At 46.4% G+C, this 22435-nt stretch overlaps 1 protein-coding gene across 1 annotated transcript in view; it reads left to right on the top strand.

Annotated features, from left to right (window-relative positions):
* SLC22A18 (solute carrier family 22 member 18) overlaps nt 1–22435 on the top strand; it is a 144365-nt gene that overhangs the window by 2775 nt on the left and 119155 nt on the right. Inside the window, exons 2-4 of the mRNA XM_061566757.1 lie at nt 1387–1484; nt 4617–4762; nt 7583–7715. Coding sequence (XP_061422741.1) covers nt 1387–1484; nt 4617–4762; nt 7583–7715 — 377 coding nt within the window. The remainder of the gene's footprint in view (nt 1–1386; nt 1485–4616; nt 4763–7582; nt 7716–22435) is intronic.

Raw genomic sequence — 22435 nt, 5'->3', positions numbered from 1 at the left:
ACGCCGGATATCGCAGAGGCCCGGTGCCCTGCTCTGCCCACTCGACTTTGTTGAGCCGATTCTCTCTCCCTTACAAAAAAAAACCCTTTGGCTGAAGGTCACCCGCTAGGCTGCCTGGTTGAGACAACCTATGGGGGTGAATGCATGTTGAACTTCTTTCGCATCGTACGTAGCCAACCGTGCTTAATCGGAGGTGCGGTGGGGTGGGGGGGACACACCAAACTAAAACAAGCAGTTCCGAAGAAATGAGTTTTTACAATTTTAATGTCGAGGAGAGGTCTGATGCCGGGGCGATCGAGCTGGACATCCAGCCAGTTGTGTACGTGGTGTGCTGGGGGTGCTTAGTGCAAGGAGTGTAAATTGCCCCGGGTGGCTGTGTGACCGTGGCATCCCAAATCCACATTCCCCATCGCCCCTCAACAGCTACCATCAAAATCTGCACCATCGCAGTTTATTTTCACCTGAAATGTCGTCCAGTGTCTCAGCCCCATAATCCCTCTGGGGATCGATCAAATCAGCACCACTTTATGGAGTGGTTGTCCAGTGGAGAGAGAGATAGAGAGAGACTCGACTCCCACCGTAGCAATGAGGAATTTCCACCACTGCCTTCAAGGCTGTATACAGGAGATGAATACTGCCTCAATGCTCAGTTGAGCAGGACATCACTTTGTTTATGCCTCGTCTATACGTTCCCTAACACATCCGACACCTGAAACCACATCTGCACAAACCACACCAGATGCGGATAGCTGATGCCCGAATGGAAAATGTAAAACTGACCAGTGTCAGACTGTGGTCATCCAGAACAGACCGTACAACGCATGCGATGCCCGATCCACAAATACGAAGGAGACGTCGCAGCGATACACTCCGCTGCTCCTCACGTGGCTATCTGGCTTGGCCACCTGAACGTGAAGTCGTTTGCTCTGCATCTACATCAGCAGTCACACGACAAGAAGAAGCCGACATTTACCAGCCCTGTCTACATTCACCATCACGGCCCAAACTCACAAATCACAGTCTGCATTCACCCCCACCACATACTCATTTCACCTCCAGCTCTCGCCTTTGACCCAGGCCCCGTAGCGTCTTAGAGGGGGAGGGGGGTGAGGTGCTGGAGGACGATGAGCCCCTACTTGCTGAATGCTTATCCTCACTTCTAAATTCCTACAGCTTTAAATTTGCTAGACCGTGACTGCATCTCAAGTCGTTATATGCTCTCCCTTCACGCTCCAGTGTTGCCACCACACTTTGCTCTGAGCCTGTCTCGCCGCTGATGCCACCGCTATCACCGCCGCTGCCGCCACCACCGCTGCTGCTGCTGCCGCCGCCGCCGCTGCTGCTGCTGTTGCCACCGCCACCACCGCTGCTGCTGCTGCTTCTCAGTATCTGTCCAGGAAACTGGACGTGGACGCGGTGCAGTTCGGGACGCTGCAGACCTTCTTCGCGGTGGTGCAGCTGCTGGGAGGCTCCTTCTTTGGGAGGTGACGCGAGCGATGGGGCAGAGGGGAAAGCCGGTCCGACGGGAGAGCTCCTCCTCTTTATCTGCTGGTGATCTGAATCGGAGTCAGAATATTTGTTTACGCTGCAGAAGGAATTCGATGAGCTTCGGCGCTCTTTTTCAATCCTTTATATTAAGTTCACTTGCTTGCTTGCGCGCTTACGACCGTGCAAATCTTTCGGTCGTTTTTTAACCCACTTCCCGTGATCCAATCGAGCTGACATTTTGCACAAAGACTCGTTGTGCGTGACAATTTATTTTCGTGAAATTTTTTTTCCATAACTTTACACTTTTTAGGATTTTTTTTTATATTTAATTACCAATTGCTTAATGGTGGCAGGAAATCATCTGCCCCATAGGTGGCAGCCATCTCAAGCCAGAGGACGAGAGGACTCTAGCCGCCACGCATATAAAGGATTTATAGTGAAAAACTTTGTTTTTACGGGACAATTTTTTCACAGGTGTCCAGTCGGGGCGGGCGACAAACGTTACGACAACGACCAATACAAAACACGACAGGGTTGCAAAGTATAGGAAAGGTAAACAAAGAACTGAAAAATATACAGATACAACTGGATTATTTGTGATGTGAGGGTGGTGCAGGGTGGGGGACCAACCCCGCCGATCCTATTATCCACGGGGTTATCCACAAATTCACTCTTCTTATCTGTAGGAATAGGACAAATAGGACCGTGAATAATTGGAGTTTTTGTGGACCCAACAACCCCCGTGGATAATAGGGGGTTGCACACAAGAGGAGTTCACCTGTAATTGGCTACCAGGTTGCGGAGACAACGCAATGGGGCATCATTTAAATTGGTTATCCAGTTCGTCAATTAAAATACAAGGTAAGCACGAGGAGTTGTACTTTTCGAGTGCTTAAATAATGCAGAAACTCAAAGGGCCTTTCATCACATCTCATCCCAACCATTTCATTGCCCTGCTCTATTGTAGCCGAGGGAGGCCCCGCGGCAGCTGCCTCTGTGTGGCCCAAGGTGGGTGCAGCCCTGGCTTTCATTCATCCCAACGTGTAACGCACTGCACAGTATTCGCCCACTGCTCTAAGAGACAGAACGACTCGGAGGGGCAAGGGACCCCAAGACAAGCGGGGAGGCAGCCAGGCAGTGAGCTGGTGGAAAACTTTGCCCAATCTTCGATTTAAAGCTTTCGTGACTGCAGGGATTCATCTTCTTGGTTCTTTCGGTAAAGTTACGTAGAAGGGAAATAATAAAATAATAAAAATAAAACAATAAAATAGTTCTCACGACGTTTCGGCCACAACGCAAGCAGCCGTCCTCAGGTGGAGAACAGGTCTGTGGGGAAGACACCAGGTGGTGTTTCATTCAGACGCTGTCTTCCCGACAGACCTGTTCTTCACCTGAGGACGGCTGCTTGCGTTGTGGTCGAAACGTCGTGAGAAATATTTTATGTTTTATTTGTATTTTATTATTTCCTTTCTACGTGACTTTACCGAAAGAACCAATAAGATTTGCCCAAACTCTAAGGCCCTCTAAATATTAAGATATGTTCAGTGAAATCATGCGTGTTTATATATGTCAGAGGAAACCAGAGTGCCCGGAGAAAACCGACAAGTGGCAGGGAAGCAGCACTCTATCCCATACAAGTGGAGCAGATGGAGATTAGTCCACATTTTTCCGTACTGCCATCTCCTGGCGAGTCAGGGTATGGCACCTCAACGCCATCGGGCAGGAAGTTTCACAACGTGTGTGTGTGTGCGTGATCCACTAACCGTCGCCTCCACATTGCTGGATAACAAGCGTTGTAACTAAATGGTTATTTTTCGATTTAAAGCTTTCGTGCCTGCAGGGATTCATCTTATTGGTTCTTACGGTAAAGTCACGTAGAAGGGAAGTAATAAAATAATAAAAATAAAACATAATAAAATAATATAACAATATAATATTTTTATTATTTTATTACTTCCCTTCTACGTGACTTTACCGAAAGAACCAAGAAGATAAATGGTCATTAGTTTGTCAGAGGTGCACAATGCCTATAGACCAAATCACCGGGAATGCGCGATCACACGTCTCGCAAGCTACGCAAAGTTAAGCCTGGATAGTTTTTGGGTGATTAACCACCAGGAAACGGAAGCTATCTGGTCCATTGGTCTGCGGGGCAGCGTGTTTGGCAAGAGAGGGCAGTACAACAACGCCCATAGCTTTGCACACGGGGGCTTGCGTCGTTCCACATTGAGGTTTCCCCCCTTCAACAACCCGCACTGACCAGTAACGGTAAAGTATGGTCAAACGAGCCCGACGAGCCATACGGCATTGGGAGACCCTCATCCAGTAGAATATTAACAAAATACCTGAACACGAATGTGTACGGATTTGAATGCACGTACACGTATCTGTACACGTACCTGGCACGTGCGTCTACCAGATGAGAACAATACTGCATTGTGGGAAAAAACGCGACGGCTGCATATCGTGCAGAGGGAGGGGTGAGGGTGTAAATAATTAAATGAGTGCACTGAAATCGGTGGGTGATTAGGGAAAGACTTTGAAATTAAACGTAGTTTTCTCGATATTTTTTCCCTCTATTCGTTTAAGTGGAGGGTAATCTACGAATGGATCGCGTCTTAGTATCTTTTTATCCCTAAACGAAACATTGACGGGACTTCCTTGGCGGTGGTTCACATGGACAAGGACGAAATGCACCACAATCACCGGCAACAGCAACAACTACAAATTGCCGTTCGCCACTAAGTGGCAGTGACGCCACCACGGCTACGTGCACCACCATCATTATCGCCATTAACACTGCTCTTTTCGGAGAAACTTAAATACTAAGCTGACTTACAGGCAAAGAACATTTCCCAAAATCATCATCAGCCTGGTCTTGTACAGGGTGTCCATGGAAGTAATATCATGGCTGCCACATCTACCTTTGCTCGTATGTATGTTGAACTTCTTCGAACCGTGCTAATCCGAGGTGTGCGGGGGAAGGACAACAAACTAAACACAAAAAATCAGTTCTAAAGGAATGAGTTTTCAAACACGTTGATAAATATGGAAATGCGTAATGTGAACGTTTTTTTTGGTACGTGCTTTCGAATGGCCTTGCGTTGTCATTTTGTAACGCGCCGCAGGTTCGGGGACGTGTTTGGTGGGCGGGCGGCACTTTCCGTGGCTTATCTCTCGGCGGCGTTCGCTCACTTACTCCTCGGCCTGTCCAGCAGCATCCCCCTGCTCTTCATCTCGCGCCTGCCCTCCATGTTCATGCACGGATTTCAAGGTGACGACCGCACGGCAGGCTGAGAAAAATAAAATCAAAACTAAACTACTTTTTATTTTACCAGGTAAGGCCCACTGAGCTGTATACAGTTCTTTTTCAGAAGCGACCTGGCCACAAATGATAGCTCAACCAAGTGGCTCACCGTGTGGAATTTTATAACAGCCAAATACTCCAAACGAGTGTTTATAAATGTGGAGGGAAACACCGGAGGACCCGGAGAAAAATACGCACGACCACGGGGAGAGAGACATGCAAACTCCAAATATACAGCAGCAGGCGTCAGGGTCGCAATCGAACCCACGACCTCCTGTATACCAGGCAAGGTAGTTACCACCTCACCACCGTGGCACCCTTTTGGGACTGTGACATGTCCCAAGTGGTAGCATTTCCACGAATGTTAGAGAGGTCCATGGCTCAAACCCAAGGGAGATAACATCTCGAGGGAGATAACAAGTCGCCAGGGACTAGGTGGTGGCACGAATCGGGCAAGCCAGAGTAGCTGTGCTTGCCTGGGGGCCGTTATACCTCGGGTTGCCATCCGTCGTGGTTCTCCCAGCAGTGTCTTTCTTTAGTTCAAGGTAGCTGTCCTATTTAAAATCTGTAAGTCTTCCCAAGGCATTAGGAGTTCCGATTATTTTGTTAGTGGTGAAATAATAGACCACAGAAGACAATGCATGTAATTATCGTTCTCCCCCGTTCTGGTATTGTGAGATATATTTCTTCCCGTGATTTTAGATTGAGGAGGCATTTGTTTGGAACTGCTTTTTGTGTTTAGTTTGTTATTTGTTTGCACGTGGGAATTTCTTTGCATGCAAAGGGCTCGCACTCAAAAGCTCCAAAAATAACAATAAAAGATATATTTGCTGCACTGTCATCTCCTAACCACCTCGCAGACCACAGCGAGTTTACAATCTGTGTGATTCACCAATCCTTTCCACAAAAGTTCCGGGAGCAGTGGCACGCACCACCAAAAACAGCAACGGATGAGGAATGCATCCAATGAGCTGGCAGAGCCATTTGATTAATTGCAGTGCTTTAATTCCTGCTTAATTTTTTTCCCTTTGTATTTGCGTTTTATGTGTTAATATTTAAATGTTTTGTTGCAACGTATGGCAAGGCAGGTGGCTTAAACGCCGGGTGTCCTGTTTTTTGTCATGTATTTGAATACGAATGGAGACCTCTTAACAAATTTGCTTCAGTGGTACACGGAGCAGATGTTAGCCATCCGTTTCATTTCAATATAAACCATTCTCTCCCTGTCATCTGTAACCTCTGTTTCAACCACTTATTGTTTGACAAATGCTGAGACGCGGTCATGCTCTGAGAGTGTTCTGACGCATGGGGGTAGTTTTTTTTTGTTCTTCTTCCGACTCGACTTCAACATTTAACAATTCCAAGGTCACGCGCGTAAAGAGTATAGTGACCGAGACACGCGCACATGATGTGTTGACGTTCGCGGAGAAATCCTAGGACATTTTTCAGTTTCTCAAAACCAAAACTCTTTTTTTCTTTTTAAAGGACAGCCTTGGTAAAGCAAACATACTTTTAATGCACTTTATTAACCACAACAAATATGTATTTTTTTTTCATACATTCTCATACATCAACTTTATGTGTAGACATTTAATGTCATTTGTTGTATAGTGGGCGGAGCAGTGGCGCAGTGGTTAGCACACTGTGCCATGGACCTAGCAAACTGAGTTGGATTGATGGCCGCGGCTAACTTAACTGCTGAGTGATGTCTGAACTGGTCCTGGGCCTCCCCTCGTCTCTTCAGCAGCGGATCGACAAAGGGCTCAGGTAGACTTTCATAAAGTGGAGTAATTGTTAGCAAGGTAGCTGACTCGGAGCATAATATCTACTCTAAATATGAATAGTGTACAATCTTTGGCCATGCTGTATCATTCATGGGGATTGTTTAACCATACTTTCACCATGCCGGTCAGCACTTGCTGGTCAAGTGAAGGCTCAGGGACCGGTTCAGATGTCACTCATCACTGGTGTGACCTTGTGACCAGGATTCAAACTCGGGTAGCCAGGCCTAAAGGGAAAATTTCTAACTCCTGCACACCCACTCCTCACTGTAAATGTAAACACCTCTGTTGATTTCCACGTAGGTTTTGTTAACAATATAACCAAATCCAAAACTCGATACAAGCTGGCATTGGAATGTTCCCTTAACTTTATTACAGCTGCCTTACCTTACTATGCGTTTACAGGTTTCATAAGAGAAAACGACTCTTGCTGGAATCTCACCGTGTTAAGCAGAGGACATTGAAACGAACTACATTGCACTAATCGCACTGCCCAAGGATGCTTCCAGCCTTCGCTGAGGTCATGAGCCACAGTAAATGTTGCATGTCGATCCGTGGGACACGCGGGAATGAATGCTCTGCTTCACAGACAAGGCTCTGTCGATGGGCCGGTGATATTGCAAAGCTGAAGCACATTCACCGCGTGTTGAGGAGGTTTGTGGTTCAAACCCCACGGCTGCCCTGGGTAGAACCGCGAGTTTCTATCAGCCAAAATATTTGCATCGTCAGCTTCAAAGCGGACATCAAAGATCCGCGTGACTTTGTTCTGAAAGGGTAGGCCATTCTCCCCAGGCGTCACGTTCCAAATTTGCCAATTGGTGGAAAATTACTCGCAAATTACTCAATTGGGAGAATACACAGCAATCATCCCCCCCCCCCCCCCACTGTGAAACTACTGCAGACTGCGGCTGTGTAACACAGTGCGGCGCATACCCTTCGCGATCGCCTCGCGCTTCGAAAAGGCGCGCCAAATGCCACCTCTGCAAATGTTTCGACTCGATCGCAGGGGCGCAGATGGTGGTCACTGACCTCTCGGACAAGTCCCAGCGCGCCGACGCCTTGGGGAAGATCGGAGTGCTGTACGGCGTGGGCATGATCTCCGGATCCATGCTGGGGGGTCTGCTCACCAGTCACTACAGGTGCGAAGGCGAGCACGCGTCGAGCGTGTCAGCAACGCGTGCGTTCGTGTTGAGGGGCGCGCGGAGCCCTATGCGGCGGGTTGCCGCGCGTGTCCGGAAACAGTCAACATGTTTGGATGTGGTCGGAGACATCCACGTGAATTCATTGCGTCGGGCATTTTAACCATTCGTTCGTTCGTTCATTCATTCATGTTTCTATACACAGTCGTTCATTCATTCATTTCATGCATTAATCCAAAAAGTATTAGTCAATCCGTTCGTGCATTCAGCAATTGACGAAGACATGAATAAATTAGTTCACTCATGCATTAGTTCATTGATCCCTGCATACATTTGTGCATTCTACCATGCACTCGTGGTCGCATTAATTAATTTGCCAATTTTACGAGCCATTCATGCATTAGTTAATGCAATGCCTGTGGAATGCGTGCAGCCTGCATATGCAAAGTATATGAACATCCACCGCACTCCCATAACAGTAAAGGGAAATCCATAATGCTGTGTGTGTACCGGTAATGAGGAGCAGTCGTGTAGAGGTTAGCACGCTGCGCTGCGAGCCCAGTGACCAGAGTACAATTCTAGCTCACGGCCAACAACAGTGATTGGTACTGGGCCTCCCCTAGATGAACTCGGCCTCAAATGAGTAGCTAGTGCGTTGTGTAAACATCGCCACGAGGGAGACAAAGGTGGGCGCGCGTGGTGCTGGCCACCCACTCCACCTCGTGTGCCGTGCCGGCCTTCATAGGTGCTACTCGCTCACAGCACTTGCCCCAATAGTCTGTTAAGGCTACACGGGGGGTAGGGGGGGTCTTTGTCTTTTACTTTGCATCAGTAATCTAACCAATAGCCACCGGCGAACTTTGCTCGAGTCCTGACAATGCCACCCACTTCCAAAGCAAGTTTTTTTTGCGCCTGTTTGTATTTGGCGACGTCGCGACGTGACAATTGGCTTCGCGGACATTGCAAGTGTTTTATACATATCGGAGTAACTGTCCCGGGGCTGTGTCTCATCTTTGCACTTACACGAGCCGAACGCTGCCCCCTTCGAGTCACGGTGATGTCGACTGCAAGGCCCCTTGGCCCGAATTGGAATACGATTCATGGCCGCGGAGTATGGAGCCTCTCCCCACGTGGAATTAGCAAACTGCATTGCCTCAGATTCGTAGAACGAATATATCCCTGCCCAATAAGCATGCCAACGACATGCCTAAAAAAGGTGCCCAAAAAAGGTATCCCATGATACAGCTGCCCTCCCCGAGCTATAAATGCTCCGATACGTGTGGAATTGTCTTTGTGCTGTTCACCGTTTGGCGTTCTCAGGTCTGACACCGGCGGTGAGTCTAGGCCATAAAGAAGCCTGCTACCTCTGGTGCAGAGCAATCAGTTTCAAAGACGAGGTATCAGTTTGTGTGCACGCGTGTGATGAATGCAGACTTGATTCCTCGCAAAAAGCTATCTACTTGGTGGTTGGACATCTTCACACTTATTTTATTGCCAGAAAGGGTAAAAACCTATCCTTATTGTTCATAACATGCCAACCAACGTTGGCCAACGGGGTTGGAACTGGTGGCCCAACGTTGGATCAGCGTTCGACGCTTGCTGGGTTCGTGGTGTTCCTAGCGTGGTCCAACTGCTGTGTGGAGGAGAACCGATATTTCATACGTCATTACTGAAACCAACACGGAGGTACTCTTTGGTTTTTTCGGTAAAATCACGTAGGTTAAAAAAGAAAACAAATAAATTAAATCACGACGTTTCGGAGGCAACACAAGCCTCCGTCTTCAGGTGGAACCGTCACAGCAAAATTGCTGTATCTTGATACAGGAGGCGTTGAATCTAAAAGTTGAATACAAATCTACAGCAAGTTACAGAGGAAGAATCCCCCTCTCCATAGCCTTAACGGACTGTCTAGCGAGCAAGGCACTCAGTCTATTCACCAGCCCCCTGCAGCAAACTTTTAATGTGTGCGGTAAATTTGCCCCGATATGACGATACAAAGGTATATTTTAATTTTGGAGCTTTAGTGACTGCAGGAATTATTCTTTGGTTTTTTTCGGTAAAGTCACGTATAAAGATAAAATAAGAAATAAAAAAAGCATTTAATTATTAAATTTATTATTTTATCCTTATACGTGCCTTTATTTAATTATTTCATTTATTGCTTTATCTTTATACGTGACTTTACCGAAAAAACCAAAGAACAACGATATATGTAACGATTTAAGATCCACGATCATCGTTATCGTCCGTTTTGCGAACATATCGTTCTATCGTGAATATAATATTGATCATTATTTCATTAGTTCTCGCTTAAATGTAGTTTTTGCATCGTAAAATACTTGTGCATAAATCAAAGCACAATCATCAAAGTGGTGATGACATTTAAATAGCTATTATCCCATTATACAGCTGCCTTTGCAACATGTTTTCTGGAGCAATTGACGGAACGGTCGGTTATAAGACGACATACTGTTCATAATTGCTGCATATTATTTCCACTATAACTCACAGCACGATTGCTTTTGAGCATTGTTCATTGCAGAGTAAGGTTTGTCACGTAAGCAGAACGTGCCAATTCGTGACTAGTACAGCACACCGGTGTGTTGGAGAGCGAATCCACAACATTTACAATCCACAATATTTACAATCCACAACATTTACAATCTAGTTGTAATTACTGGCGAAACGTTGTTGATTTGCTCTCCAACACACCGGTGTTGCTGTACTAGTAACCAATTGGCACGTTCTGTTTACGTGACAAACCTTACACATTTTCTGTGTCGGGTGGTGGCGGGTTTAACGACACATTTATGTATTTACGCGATCTAACCAATCAAAACCTCTCATAGATGATATTGGTCGCGAAAGCCTACGTGTTGAACTGGAAGGTTTGTGTTGCGCAAACTGCAAGTTGAAGTACTCTTTATCGATCTCTGTTTGTAACTGGGAACACACAGAAGCATAACAATTCTACGATAACATTGCGAAATGCAATTGCAAAGTTGTGCCAAATTTATATCGCAATAATCGTCATATCGTGACATTTTATCTCGTAACATGCAGTATTCTGAAACGTTTTAACACGGAAACCCCCGAGTATTACCACCAGATGGCAGCACTGCCTTATAATTTATTGTTTGTTTATCTCTGCTTTCACTTTCATCATTAATATATTTCCTGAATTCAAAATTTGTATCTTGAAAATAGACGTTGAGCCTTTGCCTCCTCCCCCCCAATGGGTTTCATGGAACAGTCCCAAAAATGTATAACAGCACGTCACGATCATTCCAGAAAGTTGTACATTCTGTTGGACGTTTAAGAGTACAAAATGTAAGGGAGGACAGAGCCAGGAGTAGAGATCAAGTTCCAGTTCATTTATTTGGTATAGCCCTGTGAGCCATTCGGCTCTTGAATCGGGTGCAACCGCAACAAACAAAAAACAAAAACATGAACAAGAATACATCTTAAAGTGACTATGTGCTAACAGAAAATCCAAGAAAAGATAGCAAAATATTGCAGAAAAAGCACCGTACACCAACACTGTGTGCAAAAATCCCAGTGGGATGCAAGTCAAACAACAACAACAACCACAAGACAACTTAGATTAAGGCCATCAGTCTAACTCTATACTACAACAAACAAACATGGCCAAACCAAAAAACTTTTCGAAAATCACCAAAATAAAGCCATAAAAGCAATGAAACAGTGGTCATAGGAACTGTGGCCGAATTTTCACAATAAACGACGTAAACAACATGTACTACCAAACTCTGCAGCCATAGCTGGCTGCACGAGTCACTCCACAACAGCAGGAGCATCAGTCGGAGTATCAACATTTTTCAATGCACCTTTAAGATCAGCACACACAGATGCCAGGGTGAAAGCTCTGGAGCAGTGGTTCTTAACCTGGGATGCACGCAACTCCCTGGCGGTCGCGAGATGCCCTTTCTGAGAATCGGGCAGTTAAGGTTAAGAACCACTCACTGCTCTCGAGTCTAGAAGGAAAGTGATTGACTGATGCAGTAAACACTGCGCCCCAGATAGAGCACCGTAGAGGGAAATTAATTCGGCCCCTTCGTCGCTAATGAGTTGACGGAGGGTAGAAATTATGTTACAGAAGTGGCCGTTAAATAAGATTTACATTGTCGAAAAAAATAGTATAGGTTTACTCGAAATGCACAAACACATTTCGATTAGAATTCGGCTGAGTTATGCCTCTAATCCGTAATGGAAACACAGTAACACTGGCAGGACCAACGATTGCCGTGGATGAATTAACGAATGAATGAATGAATGAAAGAATGAACTAATGAATGAAGAGGGTAGCGTGAATCGCTGGCTGAATAGCCGACGTGAAGTGGGAGACGTGTAGCCACGAACGTGACCCAGGCTGGCTCCCGTCGGCAAAGCTGCCGACCGTCTGCTCTCGTTCCCACGTCTCGAGCTCATGGCTCGCGGCGCTCTCAGAGTCTATCTTTTATCCTGGAGAAATCCGATGAGATTCGAAGCTCTTCTTCACTGATGTCCAGTAGCTCAGCGCTGGGCCGTCACAGCACCGCGCGAAGCAGCACCCCTGAACTGTTGCACCTCGTCAGTCAAGTGGCCACAGACGAACTCATGGTCGGCCAAGTTGGGTTTCAATCGAACGCGAGTTTTGAACCCCCCCCCCCCCCCCGTGCATATCCAAATATGGATGATTATTATATGTGCTATAATAAAAATAAAACATAATAAAATAAAATACCGAAAGAACCAAGAAGATGAATCCCTGCAGTCACGAAAGCTTTAAATCTAAATGTGTGCTATAGTTTGGTCACTGGGATTCTGGGCAAGAGTGGGTTTCATGACCAGTATGCCTTCTCTAGTTTTGGGAAGGAATTATTGTGGATGCGCTCGATGGATACGTTAGCGCAGCTTTAGTTGGAGTAGAGTGTGTTTCCATCCATATATTTTCAGGTGACATTGAATTGACACTGGGAACAGAGGAAGACCTTTGCGATATTACAAGACAACTCTGCACAACATCCGAATCAGCATCGTTATTTCTTCCTGGAGGAATCCGATGCACAGATTTCCAGTATCAAGATGATATGGAACGGAAATTAGTCGTGAGAATTACCGGTGTTAATCGCATCGATATTTCCATCATTGGCCAAAACGCTAAGTCAGGTCAATTGCTTCGAAATACTTGCGAGCGGCCTTTGAAAATGCAATGGAAAAGAAATGTTATTAACGCATGAATAAGGATGGAATTCTTTGAGACATCCATTGAAATATGTGATTGTGTGTGGATGTGAAGCACAGACTCTTGTCAGCTGAAGATGAAAGGGGGAATCCTGGCTTTTGAAATGAAATGCTTTTGAAAGTTACCATCAAGCCCTGGCACGGCGCACATAACTGACGGACGGAGAACAATTACCACCCAATTAGGAGAGGAGGAATGGCTTCCAGCCACAATTTAATGAGGAAATCTGCAGTTTAGTTCCCCCGATGTGTTTTCGAGTCGTACTGCGTGCTACTCGGCACGATGTCCAACGTTTCGCTCCACGTGCCGGGAGCTTCTTTCGGGGGGAGGGGTGGGGGGGAGGGTTAGACACAATCCGAAAACACTTCTGAGAGATTTGGGGCTCATCAGCGAAAACCTTCACGGGAGATAAAACCGCAGATCTCCGAGCGCCATCGATAGATCAAGCAAACCACCCCGCAACCACCCGACAACGCGTCATTGAGGGCAACCCAAGAAGAGGAAGCTCAATGACGACTTGTATTCAGAACTCCGCGGATGATCGCACCGGCCTTAAACCGCAAGCGGCTGATCTGTGAGGGTGAAGGCCGGGCAAGGGTACAGAGGGAGACCACGAGCAGAGCCGCGAGCACGAAGCCACAATCGCCTCGTCGTTAGACAAGTCACGGGCGACGGATCGGCCGATGGTCTAGCGTGGGAGGTCATGTTTGTGCATGTGTCATTATGGAGCGGTGGTTAGAGCGCACGGCTCGCAATCAGAACTTCGAGAGTTTAATTCCCTGGGAGGATTTTTCGATTCAAAGCTTCTTTCGTGACTGCAGGGATTCATCTTCTTGGTTCTTTCGGTAAAGTCACGTAGAAGGGATATAATAAAATAATAAAAATAAAACATAATAAAATAATTATCACGACGTTTCGGCCACAACACAAGCAGCCGTCCTCAGGTGAAGAACAGGGCTGTCGGAAAGACAGCGTCTGAATGAACACAACCAGGCTTGGCAGCGTATATTTAAGCTGGGTTGGAGGGGGAAGAACGCCTTGACAAAGAATTTGCATATCAAGAGGAATTTTGCATATTTATTATTTTTATTTTTATAATTTTATTATTTCCCTTCTACGTGACTTTACCGAAAGAACCAAGAAGATGAATCCCTGGGAGGGGGTCAAGGAGGTGGATGGGGTTGGGGGGGGAGTGGTTCGACTCCGGAGTCATATTCATAGTAGAGGTGCAGCCCTGCAATCGCCTGCTCACACCACTGCTGATAGAAGGACCTCCGCTCGTGGGAGCTCCAGAGAGGCCCTCCCTACTCTCTCACGCCAGCGAGACAGATTTGTAAGGTTTGGGAAGTGGGAAGCACCCACGTTTAACCCCACCGCACACGACCTGCTGATGGGCGAGTTGCGGTGTAGACATTTTACGCTGCCGGGCGGGCAGAGGCGGGGAGTGGGAGTGTGGATTTTTTAAAAAGAAATGCAGACCTCTGGATCGGAAATCTACCGCGCTAACCGTGACGCAACGGCGGCATCATTATTCCGATGTTTTTCTCGCGTGGGTGAAATGATTCCTGCTTTGTGTGGGAAAGTCGTACGGCGGCGGTGAGCCTCCCAAGTGACTCATCCCCGCCGCACATGGGGATCAGGAAATGCCCCACCGCTGCCTTCGGGATGTAAACAGGAGATGATTGCTGCCCACGGTTGTTGGGATTTTGAAACCGCATTGACGTTATTTTGCTTCATCACTCTTTAGGTAGCCGTGTGTATTTGTTTGTGGACTACTATAACAACTAAAACACATTCCTGCAGAGGGAGCTGGTAGGAACGTTGGGTTGCTCGGTCAATGGCCAGGGTCAACGGCGGCGTGGTGTATTCTGCAAATATGCCCAACTGTGAGGGCGGGCACAAGCTGGCGTGAGTAGGTTAAATGTTGAGTTTTATAAGGGCATCACGGGGTGACCAGCCCCTCCCCACCCAACCCCACCCCTCCCACCCAGCCCCTCCCCACCCAGCCCCTCCCTGCACGACGGACACAATAATCCCCTGTGGGCTGGTGTAACCAGGAGGTTCCTACCAGTAAAAGTACGCGCTGCGCTGCGGATCCCCGGCGAGCCGAATTCGATTTCTCGCTCACGACCAACATCAGTGACGGTTAACTGAACTGGTCGTGGGCATCGCCTAGGTCGACTCAGCCTCAAATGAGTACCTGGTGTGGTGTGAAAACATTTCCACTGGGGAGACGAAGGGACACCCAACCCCTCGTGTACCGTGTCGGCTTTGATAGGTGCTCGCTAACAGTACTTGCCCCAACAATCTGTTGGGGCCTTGTGTTTTATACAGGATACCTCGTATAATCACCCAGGAATGTCTTTCCTTAACGCTAGTGACGTCACTCTACATCGACCAGCCCCCCTCATTAATATTCGTGAGCAGGTGACGTCCTCCAAATGGACACCCCCCTCCTCATTAATAATCACATGGAGTACTCGCCCCCCTCCCCCCCCCACTAATAATCATGCGCAAGTGACGTCACTGCACATCGAACAGCCCCCCCCCCATTAATAATAATTAGCTGGTGACGTCACTCTACATGGGGGGCTGAGGCGCCTCCTCCCCCATCCTCGGCGTCAACTCACAACCCTCACTACAAAGGCAGAACCCTCACGTCACGCGATTTCCGTAACGCTGTTGAGACATCAGAGTAAAAAGGACGTCACGATGAACAAGGGATTATAACCTTAAAATGAAATAAGTCTGTGTCACCGCGGCCTTACAAATTGCACACGCATTGATGCAATGAATATCACGTCGCGGTCTGCTTTCCGATTGCAAGTTTCAGATTTACTGCAATACACCCGTTGGATGGGCAAAAGACTCGTGTATAATAATAACTCGTCCAGCTCCATGACGAATAACAAAAAGTTGTAAACAATTACCAACGTATGAGAACAACAATGACAACACATGCCGCAGTTGCGTCAAGGAAAATAGAACGTTCGCCACAATGTTATTCCTTTCGCCCCAAAATGTAAACGCATTGAGGGCAGTCATCGGATGTGATTCACTGGAGAATGTTTGTAAAGTAACAACTCGAGTGAAGTGTGTAATGTGTTAGGAATTGTTTTAAGTTGTTTTGTTCATGAGTGTTGTGCCTTTTTCTCTTTTCAAACATCATCTTTAATGTCAACAAGACATCTGCAGTACGCTATTGCATTTCTCATAAGTAATCTGGAAAACTGGCGTTTTTTGTTGAAAGTCAACCCCCCTGATGCATGAAACGATATTGGAGTGCTTATGCAAGAGGTAACGGCGCAGCAACATGAAAAGATGCTCAAAAGTGCCCCATCTGTGCAGTATTGTGGCCTACTCTTCTACATCGGTTAGATGTCTTGCAAGATGTGGGAGTCCCCACACTTTACCCCACCACACAGGACCTGCCAATCGACTAACTCCACTGTACCCACGCATAATACTACTGGGTGGAACAGAGACGGGGGCGGGGGATCGGGGGGGACAGGGTAGATTTAAGAAACTTGCCAATTGGTTGATTTACCGCCTCGGGAGACTGAACCGGTGACTCCTGCCAGCGCTAGTCCAGTGAAGGCTACACGGTGGATCGTTGTCTTGTGTTTGGCCAAAAAAGGCAAGATTCTGTGCCCTTGCGTAAATGAGCTCTGGGAAGTGGCTCACGAGAAAGCATTGGAAATTCCACTTGCGACGAGGATAAGTATATCCGTAGAAAACAATGCTGTTTCTAGATTTGAAGCTTTCGTGACTGCAAGGATTCATATTCTTAGGTTTTTTCCACCTGAAGACGGAAGCTTGTGTTGCCTCCGAAACATCGTGATTTTTATTTTATTTTTATTTTACTTTTATTAATTTAAATTTTTTACCTATGTAATTTTACCGAAAAAACCTAAGAATATGAACACTGCTGTTGACTTCCCAGCCAAGTATTCCTTGTTTTATCGACACAGGAAGCGTGATGGGCTAGTTCGATTCCCCAAACAGGATTTTGACCTTAAAACCTTTTTCCATTTGTAGTCCTCGTGCTTCCCAACAGCGGCCCGTTTCAAAATTTGGCAGCGTGTGCGCGTGTGTGCATCTCATCGAAATCACAGACTTTGGGCTCTGTGTCTCTTTCCATCCGATTTCTGGCAAACAAAAAATATGCCGATGTCTCCATTGGCAACGAGAGGGCAAGTCGCCAAAGGGTGGTTGTGTTGTAGCTCAGTCCGACTCTGTAGCATGAGCAGCAAGCAGCGTTGAGACTCATAACAGGTATTGCTTTGTTTTAGATTTGAAGCTTTCGTGACTGCAAGGATTCATACTCTTAGGTTTTTTCGGTAAAGTCACGTAGGTAAAAAATTAAATTAAAAGTTAATAAAAGTAATAATGGAAATAAAATTAAATAATAAATCACGTTTCGGAGGCAACACAAGTCTCCGTCATCAGGTGGGACCGTCACGTCTAAAATTTCTGATGCAGTAATTACTGCATTTATGATGCAGTAATTACTGCATCAGTAATTACTACATCAGTAAATTACTACATCAGTAATTACTGCATCAGAAATTTTAGCTGTGACGGTCCCACCTGATGACAGAGACTTGTGTTGCCTCCGAAACGTCGTGATTTATTATTATTTTTCCATTATTACTTTTATTAACTTTTAATTTTATTTTTTACCTACGTGACTTTACCGAAAAAACCTAAGAGTACGTATTGCTTTGTTTATTTATTTACCCAGAAAATGCTCTGTGAGTCTCAGGGCACATTTTTTTGCCGGGTGTTTCTTAGAAAGTTGGGCACACTTTTTAAAAATATTTTTGAGTAAGAGTTGGAGGAATGGAACGCATCCAAGAGGATGTCCGCCGGAGGAGATGGCACGATGAAGTCAACTCGCGGGCAGGTGGGAAATTGCGACGGGTTGGGGATATTTCAACGTGTGCTGACGATGATCTTGACGATGATGATGACGATGACGAAGTGTTGAAGGAAACTACGAGTGCCCAGACAAGAGCCCACCTAAGCCAAGCACATGGGGCTCCGCAACCCACTTGCTGCGCTGTCTCTTCAAGGCACATCACTGCTGCTGCAGGTAGTAGGATTTCCAGTATCTCACAGTGCCGCAATATGGGAGAACTACCCTTAAATGCATCATCGCCTTGAGTGATGCATTATAAGACAACTGACATAAACCTGGACTCTTAACGCCCCGGGAAGAAATTACAGATTTCCCAGCACGGCCACTTCCAAAAAAGGGCAACTCCTGGGAAAAACCTGGGCAGGTGGCACTCCCGATGCAGGCGAGTGTTTCCACGCACACGTGACTTCAGCGTGACCTACATACACCCTGCCCACGAGGTTGTGGAAAGCAGGTGTGCGCCACACACCTGGCGTGCCTGCGCGCTCACGAACGTGTAAGTGCATGCGACAACCATCGGTGAAATGTGAGCTGGAGATGCGGCTGCTTCAGCCTTTGTAGAGCATAACGAGGAGGCCTGGAGGAGCCCGGTGTCGCTAGATGGGTTTTCACGTTCAAGTTCATTTATGAGGTATAGCCCTCTGAGCCATTCGGCTCTTGAATCGGGTTCAACAAACAAAAAACAAAAACATGAACAAGAAAACATCTTAAAGTGAATATGTGACTAAGTGCAAACAGAAAATCCAAGAAAAGACAGCAAAATATTGCAGAAAAAAACACCGTCCACCAACGCTGTGTGCACAAATCCCAGTGGGATGCAAGTCAAACAACAACAACAACAGCAACCACAAGACAACTTAGATTAAGGCGTCTGCGTTCTTCACTCTCGACCAACGCCTCGGACGCTGCCGTGATGTCATGGGTAGCGAACTTGGACTTGCAATCAGCCAGAGGTCGCCGGTTCGATCTCCCCGTAGTGGCAGTTGGCGTCAGTTTGCAGGTCACGTGCAGGGGGGTCAAGTGTGGGTACTTCTGCGTCTTACAAAACGTCTGGCCAGTGTGGACGCGCAGTTCAAATGCACTCTGTCTTCAGACTCTGTCTTCTCGACAGACCTGTTCTCCACCTGAGGACGGCTGCTTGCGTTGTGGCCGAAACGTCGTGAGAATTATTTTATTATGTTTTATTTTTATTGTTTTATTATTTCCATTCTACGTGACTTTACCGAAAGAACCAAGAAGATGAATCCCTGCAGTCATGAAGGCTTTAAATCGACAGATACATTCATACTTACCCCATATAACCCTTTAAAAAAAAACCTGTATCATGAACAATATTGGTCGCGAAAGCTCACGTGTCAAACCAAACAACCAACCGTGCTTTAGTTTTCCGAGATCTGGCGAGATGAGGCACGTTCGTGGGAGATTCAGTCACGGCGTGACTCAACTCAGTTCCTGCACCTCACAAAATAGACGCTCATTAGACTGTAAATATTTGAACGTCTATGCCAATGGCTATCGATGACACAGTTGCACATCCATCACTTCTTGTCAAACATTTACTTAACGTGACCGGGAGTCGATTTTGAACAATTTGCATTCGAGTTGCACAGATTCCGAGACGAGGCGGCTAGTGGCACGCAGTGGATTACGAGGCTTGTTTAGCTCACTGGCCTGTGACCCACCCCTCGTCACCTGAGTTGCGTTCACAGCCCCGCGGCCAATAACATCACCGGTGCCTGATATCCAAACTGGGTCCTGGACCCGCCCCTTACACCAACTCATACTGACCAGAATGGGGAAGTATGGGTTAGGTAACCTCTCTTTGACCGACGAAAGCTTGCGGAAGATTGTTGTCAGGCAGTGGTTTGACAAAGGCCGAAACATTATTATAATTCATCTTCTTGGTTCTTTTGGTAAAGTCACGTAGAATGGAAATAATAAAATAATAAAAATAAAACATTTTAATAATTCTCACGACGTTTCGGCCACAACGCAAGCAGCCGTCCTCAGGTGGAGAGCAGGTCTGTCGAGAAGACAGAGTCTGACTCTTATTTTATGATGTTTTATTATTTATTATTTTATTATTTCCATTCTACGTGACTTTACCGAAAGAACCAAGAAGATGAATCCCTGCAGTCACGAAAGCTTTAAATCGAAAATTATTATAGTTGATATAAAAAAAACTATTCAAGCTGTCCCATGGTTGCCTTTCTCGAGATGTGTGCGCGTGTTGAATGCAGCGGTTCACTGCTGGAGGGAATTATGCAGAGAAAGAAACGGCTCGTAATCCAACACTTACGGTTTTCTGTGTGTTACACTGTATTGTGTTGATGGACATTGCCTAGGGCTGCGTGCTGGCAGACGGCTGAAAAATGATACGATCCGGGCCGCTCATTTTGCACAGAATCGGTGTAAAGGAGCCATTGAAAGTGGCGTGAGATTAGTGAGAAATGCGTGTGCATGCATGTGGCCGTGGGGGAGGGGCGAAAGCCAAGAGCAGCCAAAGTAACAGTAAGAAACATGAGCTCGTGCCAGGAATGTCCTTGAATGGTGGAGTGTTTGCTGAAAAGTCGGCGAGTTTCAAGTCTCGGCGCAGCTTTAGGGACAGCAGATGATTGTCTTGTTCAGCGTTGGCAAGCAGAACTGAATTTGCGTCTCCAAGTTTAAACAAAAAAAAATCTTGTAGCGGTTGTGTTATCACTCACACTTTATTGGTTAAATGTGTTTATTCCTACAGGCGAATGTTTAACATTTTGATCTCGAGACGTAAGCATTTTGGTGTCTTTTCGTTGGTGATCTACCGGTGGTCTGCTAGGTTTAGAGTTAGGTTGAGAGATTTGTAATGACTAAGGCTCGGCAAATTATTGTTTTTTATTCCATACGTCGTAAATCATCACCACACAAGTCGCCCGTTCAAGAGCATTGATCGATGCAAGTCTGACTCTGCTGATGAGACACTGAATATCAAAGCGGTCGAAACTTTTGCTTATATTGAACCAATGCTGCTCACAAGATACATTGCCAGTAGGATCGTGCGGCCGATGGGTTATTTATATTGCTATTAGAATTCTCCACTTAATGATTGTTTGGTGTTGCGCACAGCATGCCAGGTCACTGCCAACGTTTCGCAATGGCACCATAACGCAGAGTGCCGATCCAAACTCGGTAAAGCTTATGTAATATAATTATATAATCAAGCAGTGCATTAATGAATGCAAATCTCTCTACTACTGTAGTGCCGTTGAGTTTTAGGTGTGCTTCAAGCAATCACTACCTTCATGAGCCCGCGTTTGAGGTCTGAAGGCCGCGGTGCTTTTCACTTCTTGTTTACTTGCCTGCCAACATTACAAATTATCCACTCCATGAAACTAACTCGACTTTTTTTGAGAAAGGCCATGCGTTCTTCACAGTTGTGAAAAAGGCCACCGCACTTATTTGCCGTGAAATTCAATTGCAGTTTTGAATTGTGACGTTTCGTCGGATTTATAAAGTGGCACTGGAGTCCTTCTGCAGAGCACCATGGGATCTTCGGCAAGCCTGCAAACCGCGACACTCTTCAAAATAAAATCGCATCGCAGTTCGGAGTTATGAAGTTGTCTGATTTACAAAGTGGCGCTCGAAACTTTAACACGACGAATCTTTGTTCTCAATTTGCAAAAGGTCACGAGGGTCTTTGGAGTCAGTTCGGCCAAATGCAAGTCTCGTTACAATTCAATCACATTGCAGTTTGGAGTTGTGAGGTGCCCAACAATGTACACAGTGACAACGTGACTTTACAAAGAAGTGAACTTCAAGAGAAGGTTATGGAGTCCTTTCACATTGAAGTCTTAAAGGGACACCGCTCTTTACTATAAAAATTATTTTGAAATTTGGAGTTATAGAGTGTCCAATGTGTTAGTGTGACGCTTGCGATTCCGTGCACGTACTTGCACGGTTTCCGTGTCCGGTTTAAACGTTGAAAACGTAAAATAAAATGCCGAACGGAGAGTTCAGCGAGAGCGTCGCGTCCGCGCGTGTCCTCGTGCACTCATTTAATGGAGACATTTGGATTCGTTTTGGAGGCTGCTATGCCCACCTCGGGTCCGTCAACCGAATCGCGTAAGGTATGCGTGCGCTCCCCCCCCCCACCACCACCATCTGGTTTTCATTGCCCCGGCCTTGAAGAGAAATTGCTCATTGCCTGCACACACGCTGTGACCCTTTTTCTACTCTGGATACTTTGGAGAAATCCCCAAAAGTTTCTTGCTAATGTTGATTTTTTTTTTGCTGCCTTAGATGTGATGGTAGATTGCAACGAGCGACTTGAAAAAGAGGCTCGGCGAGGGGGTTAAAGGAAAGCAACGTGCGCTTGCCTGAGTTTGCGAAGGTAAAGCGAGAGGGTGGCAGCCCTGAAATTCCTCACTTGCGATTCTGTTGGCGGAAAGGCCTCCACTTTAAGAGGGACCTCTCTCTCTTTCCAGAATGTATTTTGGCCTACTCCTTCTGCGCTGGCCAGATGTCTCAGAATAGAGGTGGGAGCACCAATGCTTCGGCCCACCAGTTTTGTCGCCCTGC

Source organism: Lethenteron reissneri, chromosome 37 (genome assembly GCF_015708825.2).
Source record: "Lethenteron reissneri isolate LAM-NWPU_2019-01 chromosome 37, ASM1570882v1, whole genome shotgun sequence".
NCBI classification, from domain to species: domain Eukaryota; kingdom Metazoa; phylum Chordata; class Hyperoartia; order Petromyzontiformes; family Petromyzontidae; genus Lethenteron; species Lethenteron reissneri.
The sequence above is the reverse complement of the archived record's forward strand: the minus strand, read 5'-3'. Positions and strand labels throughout refer to the sequence as shown.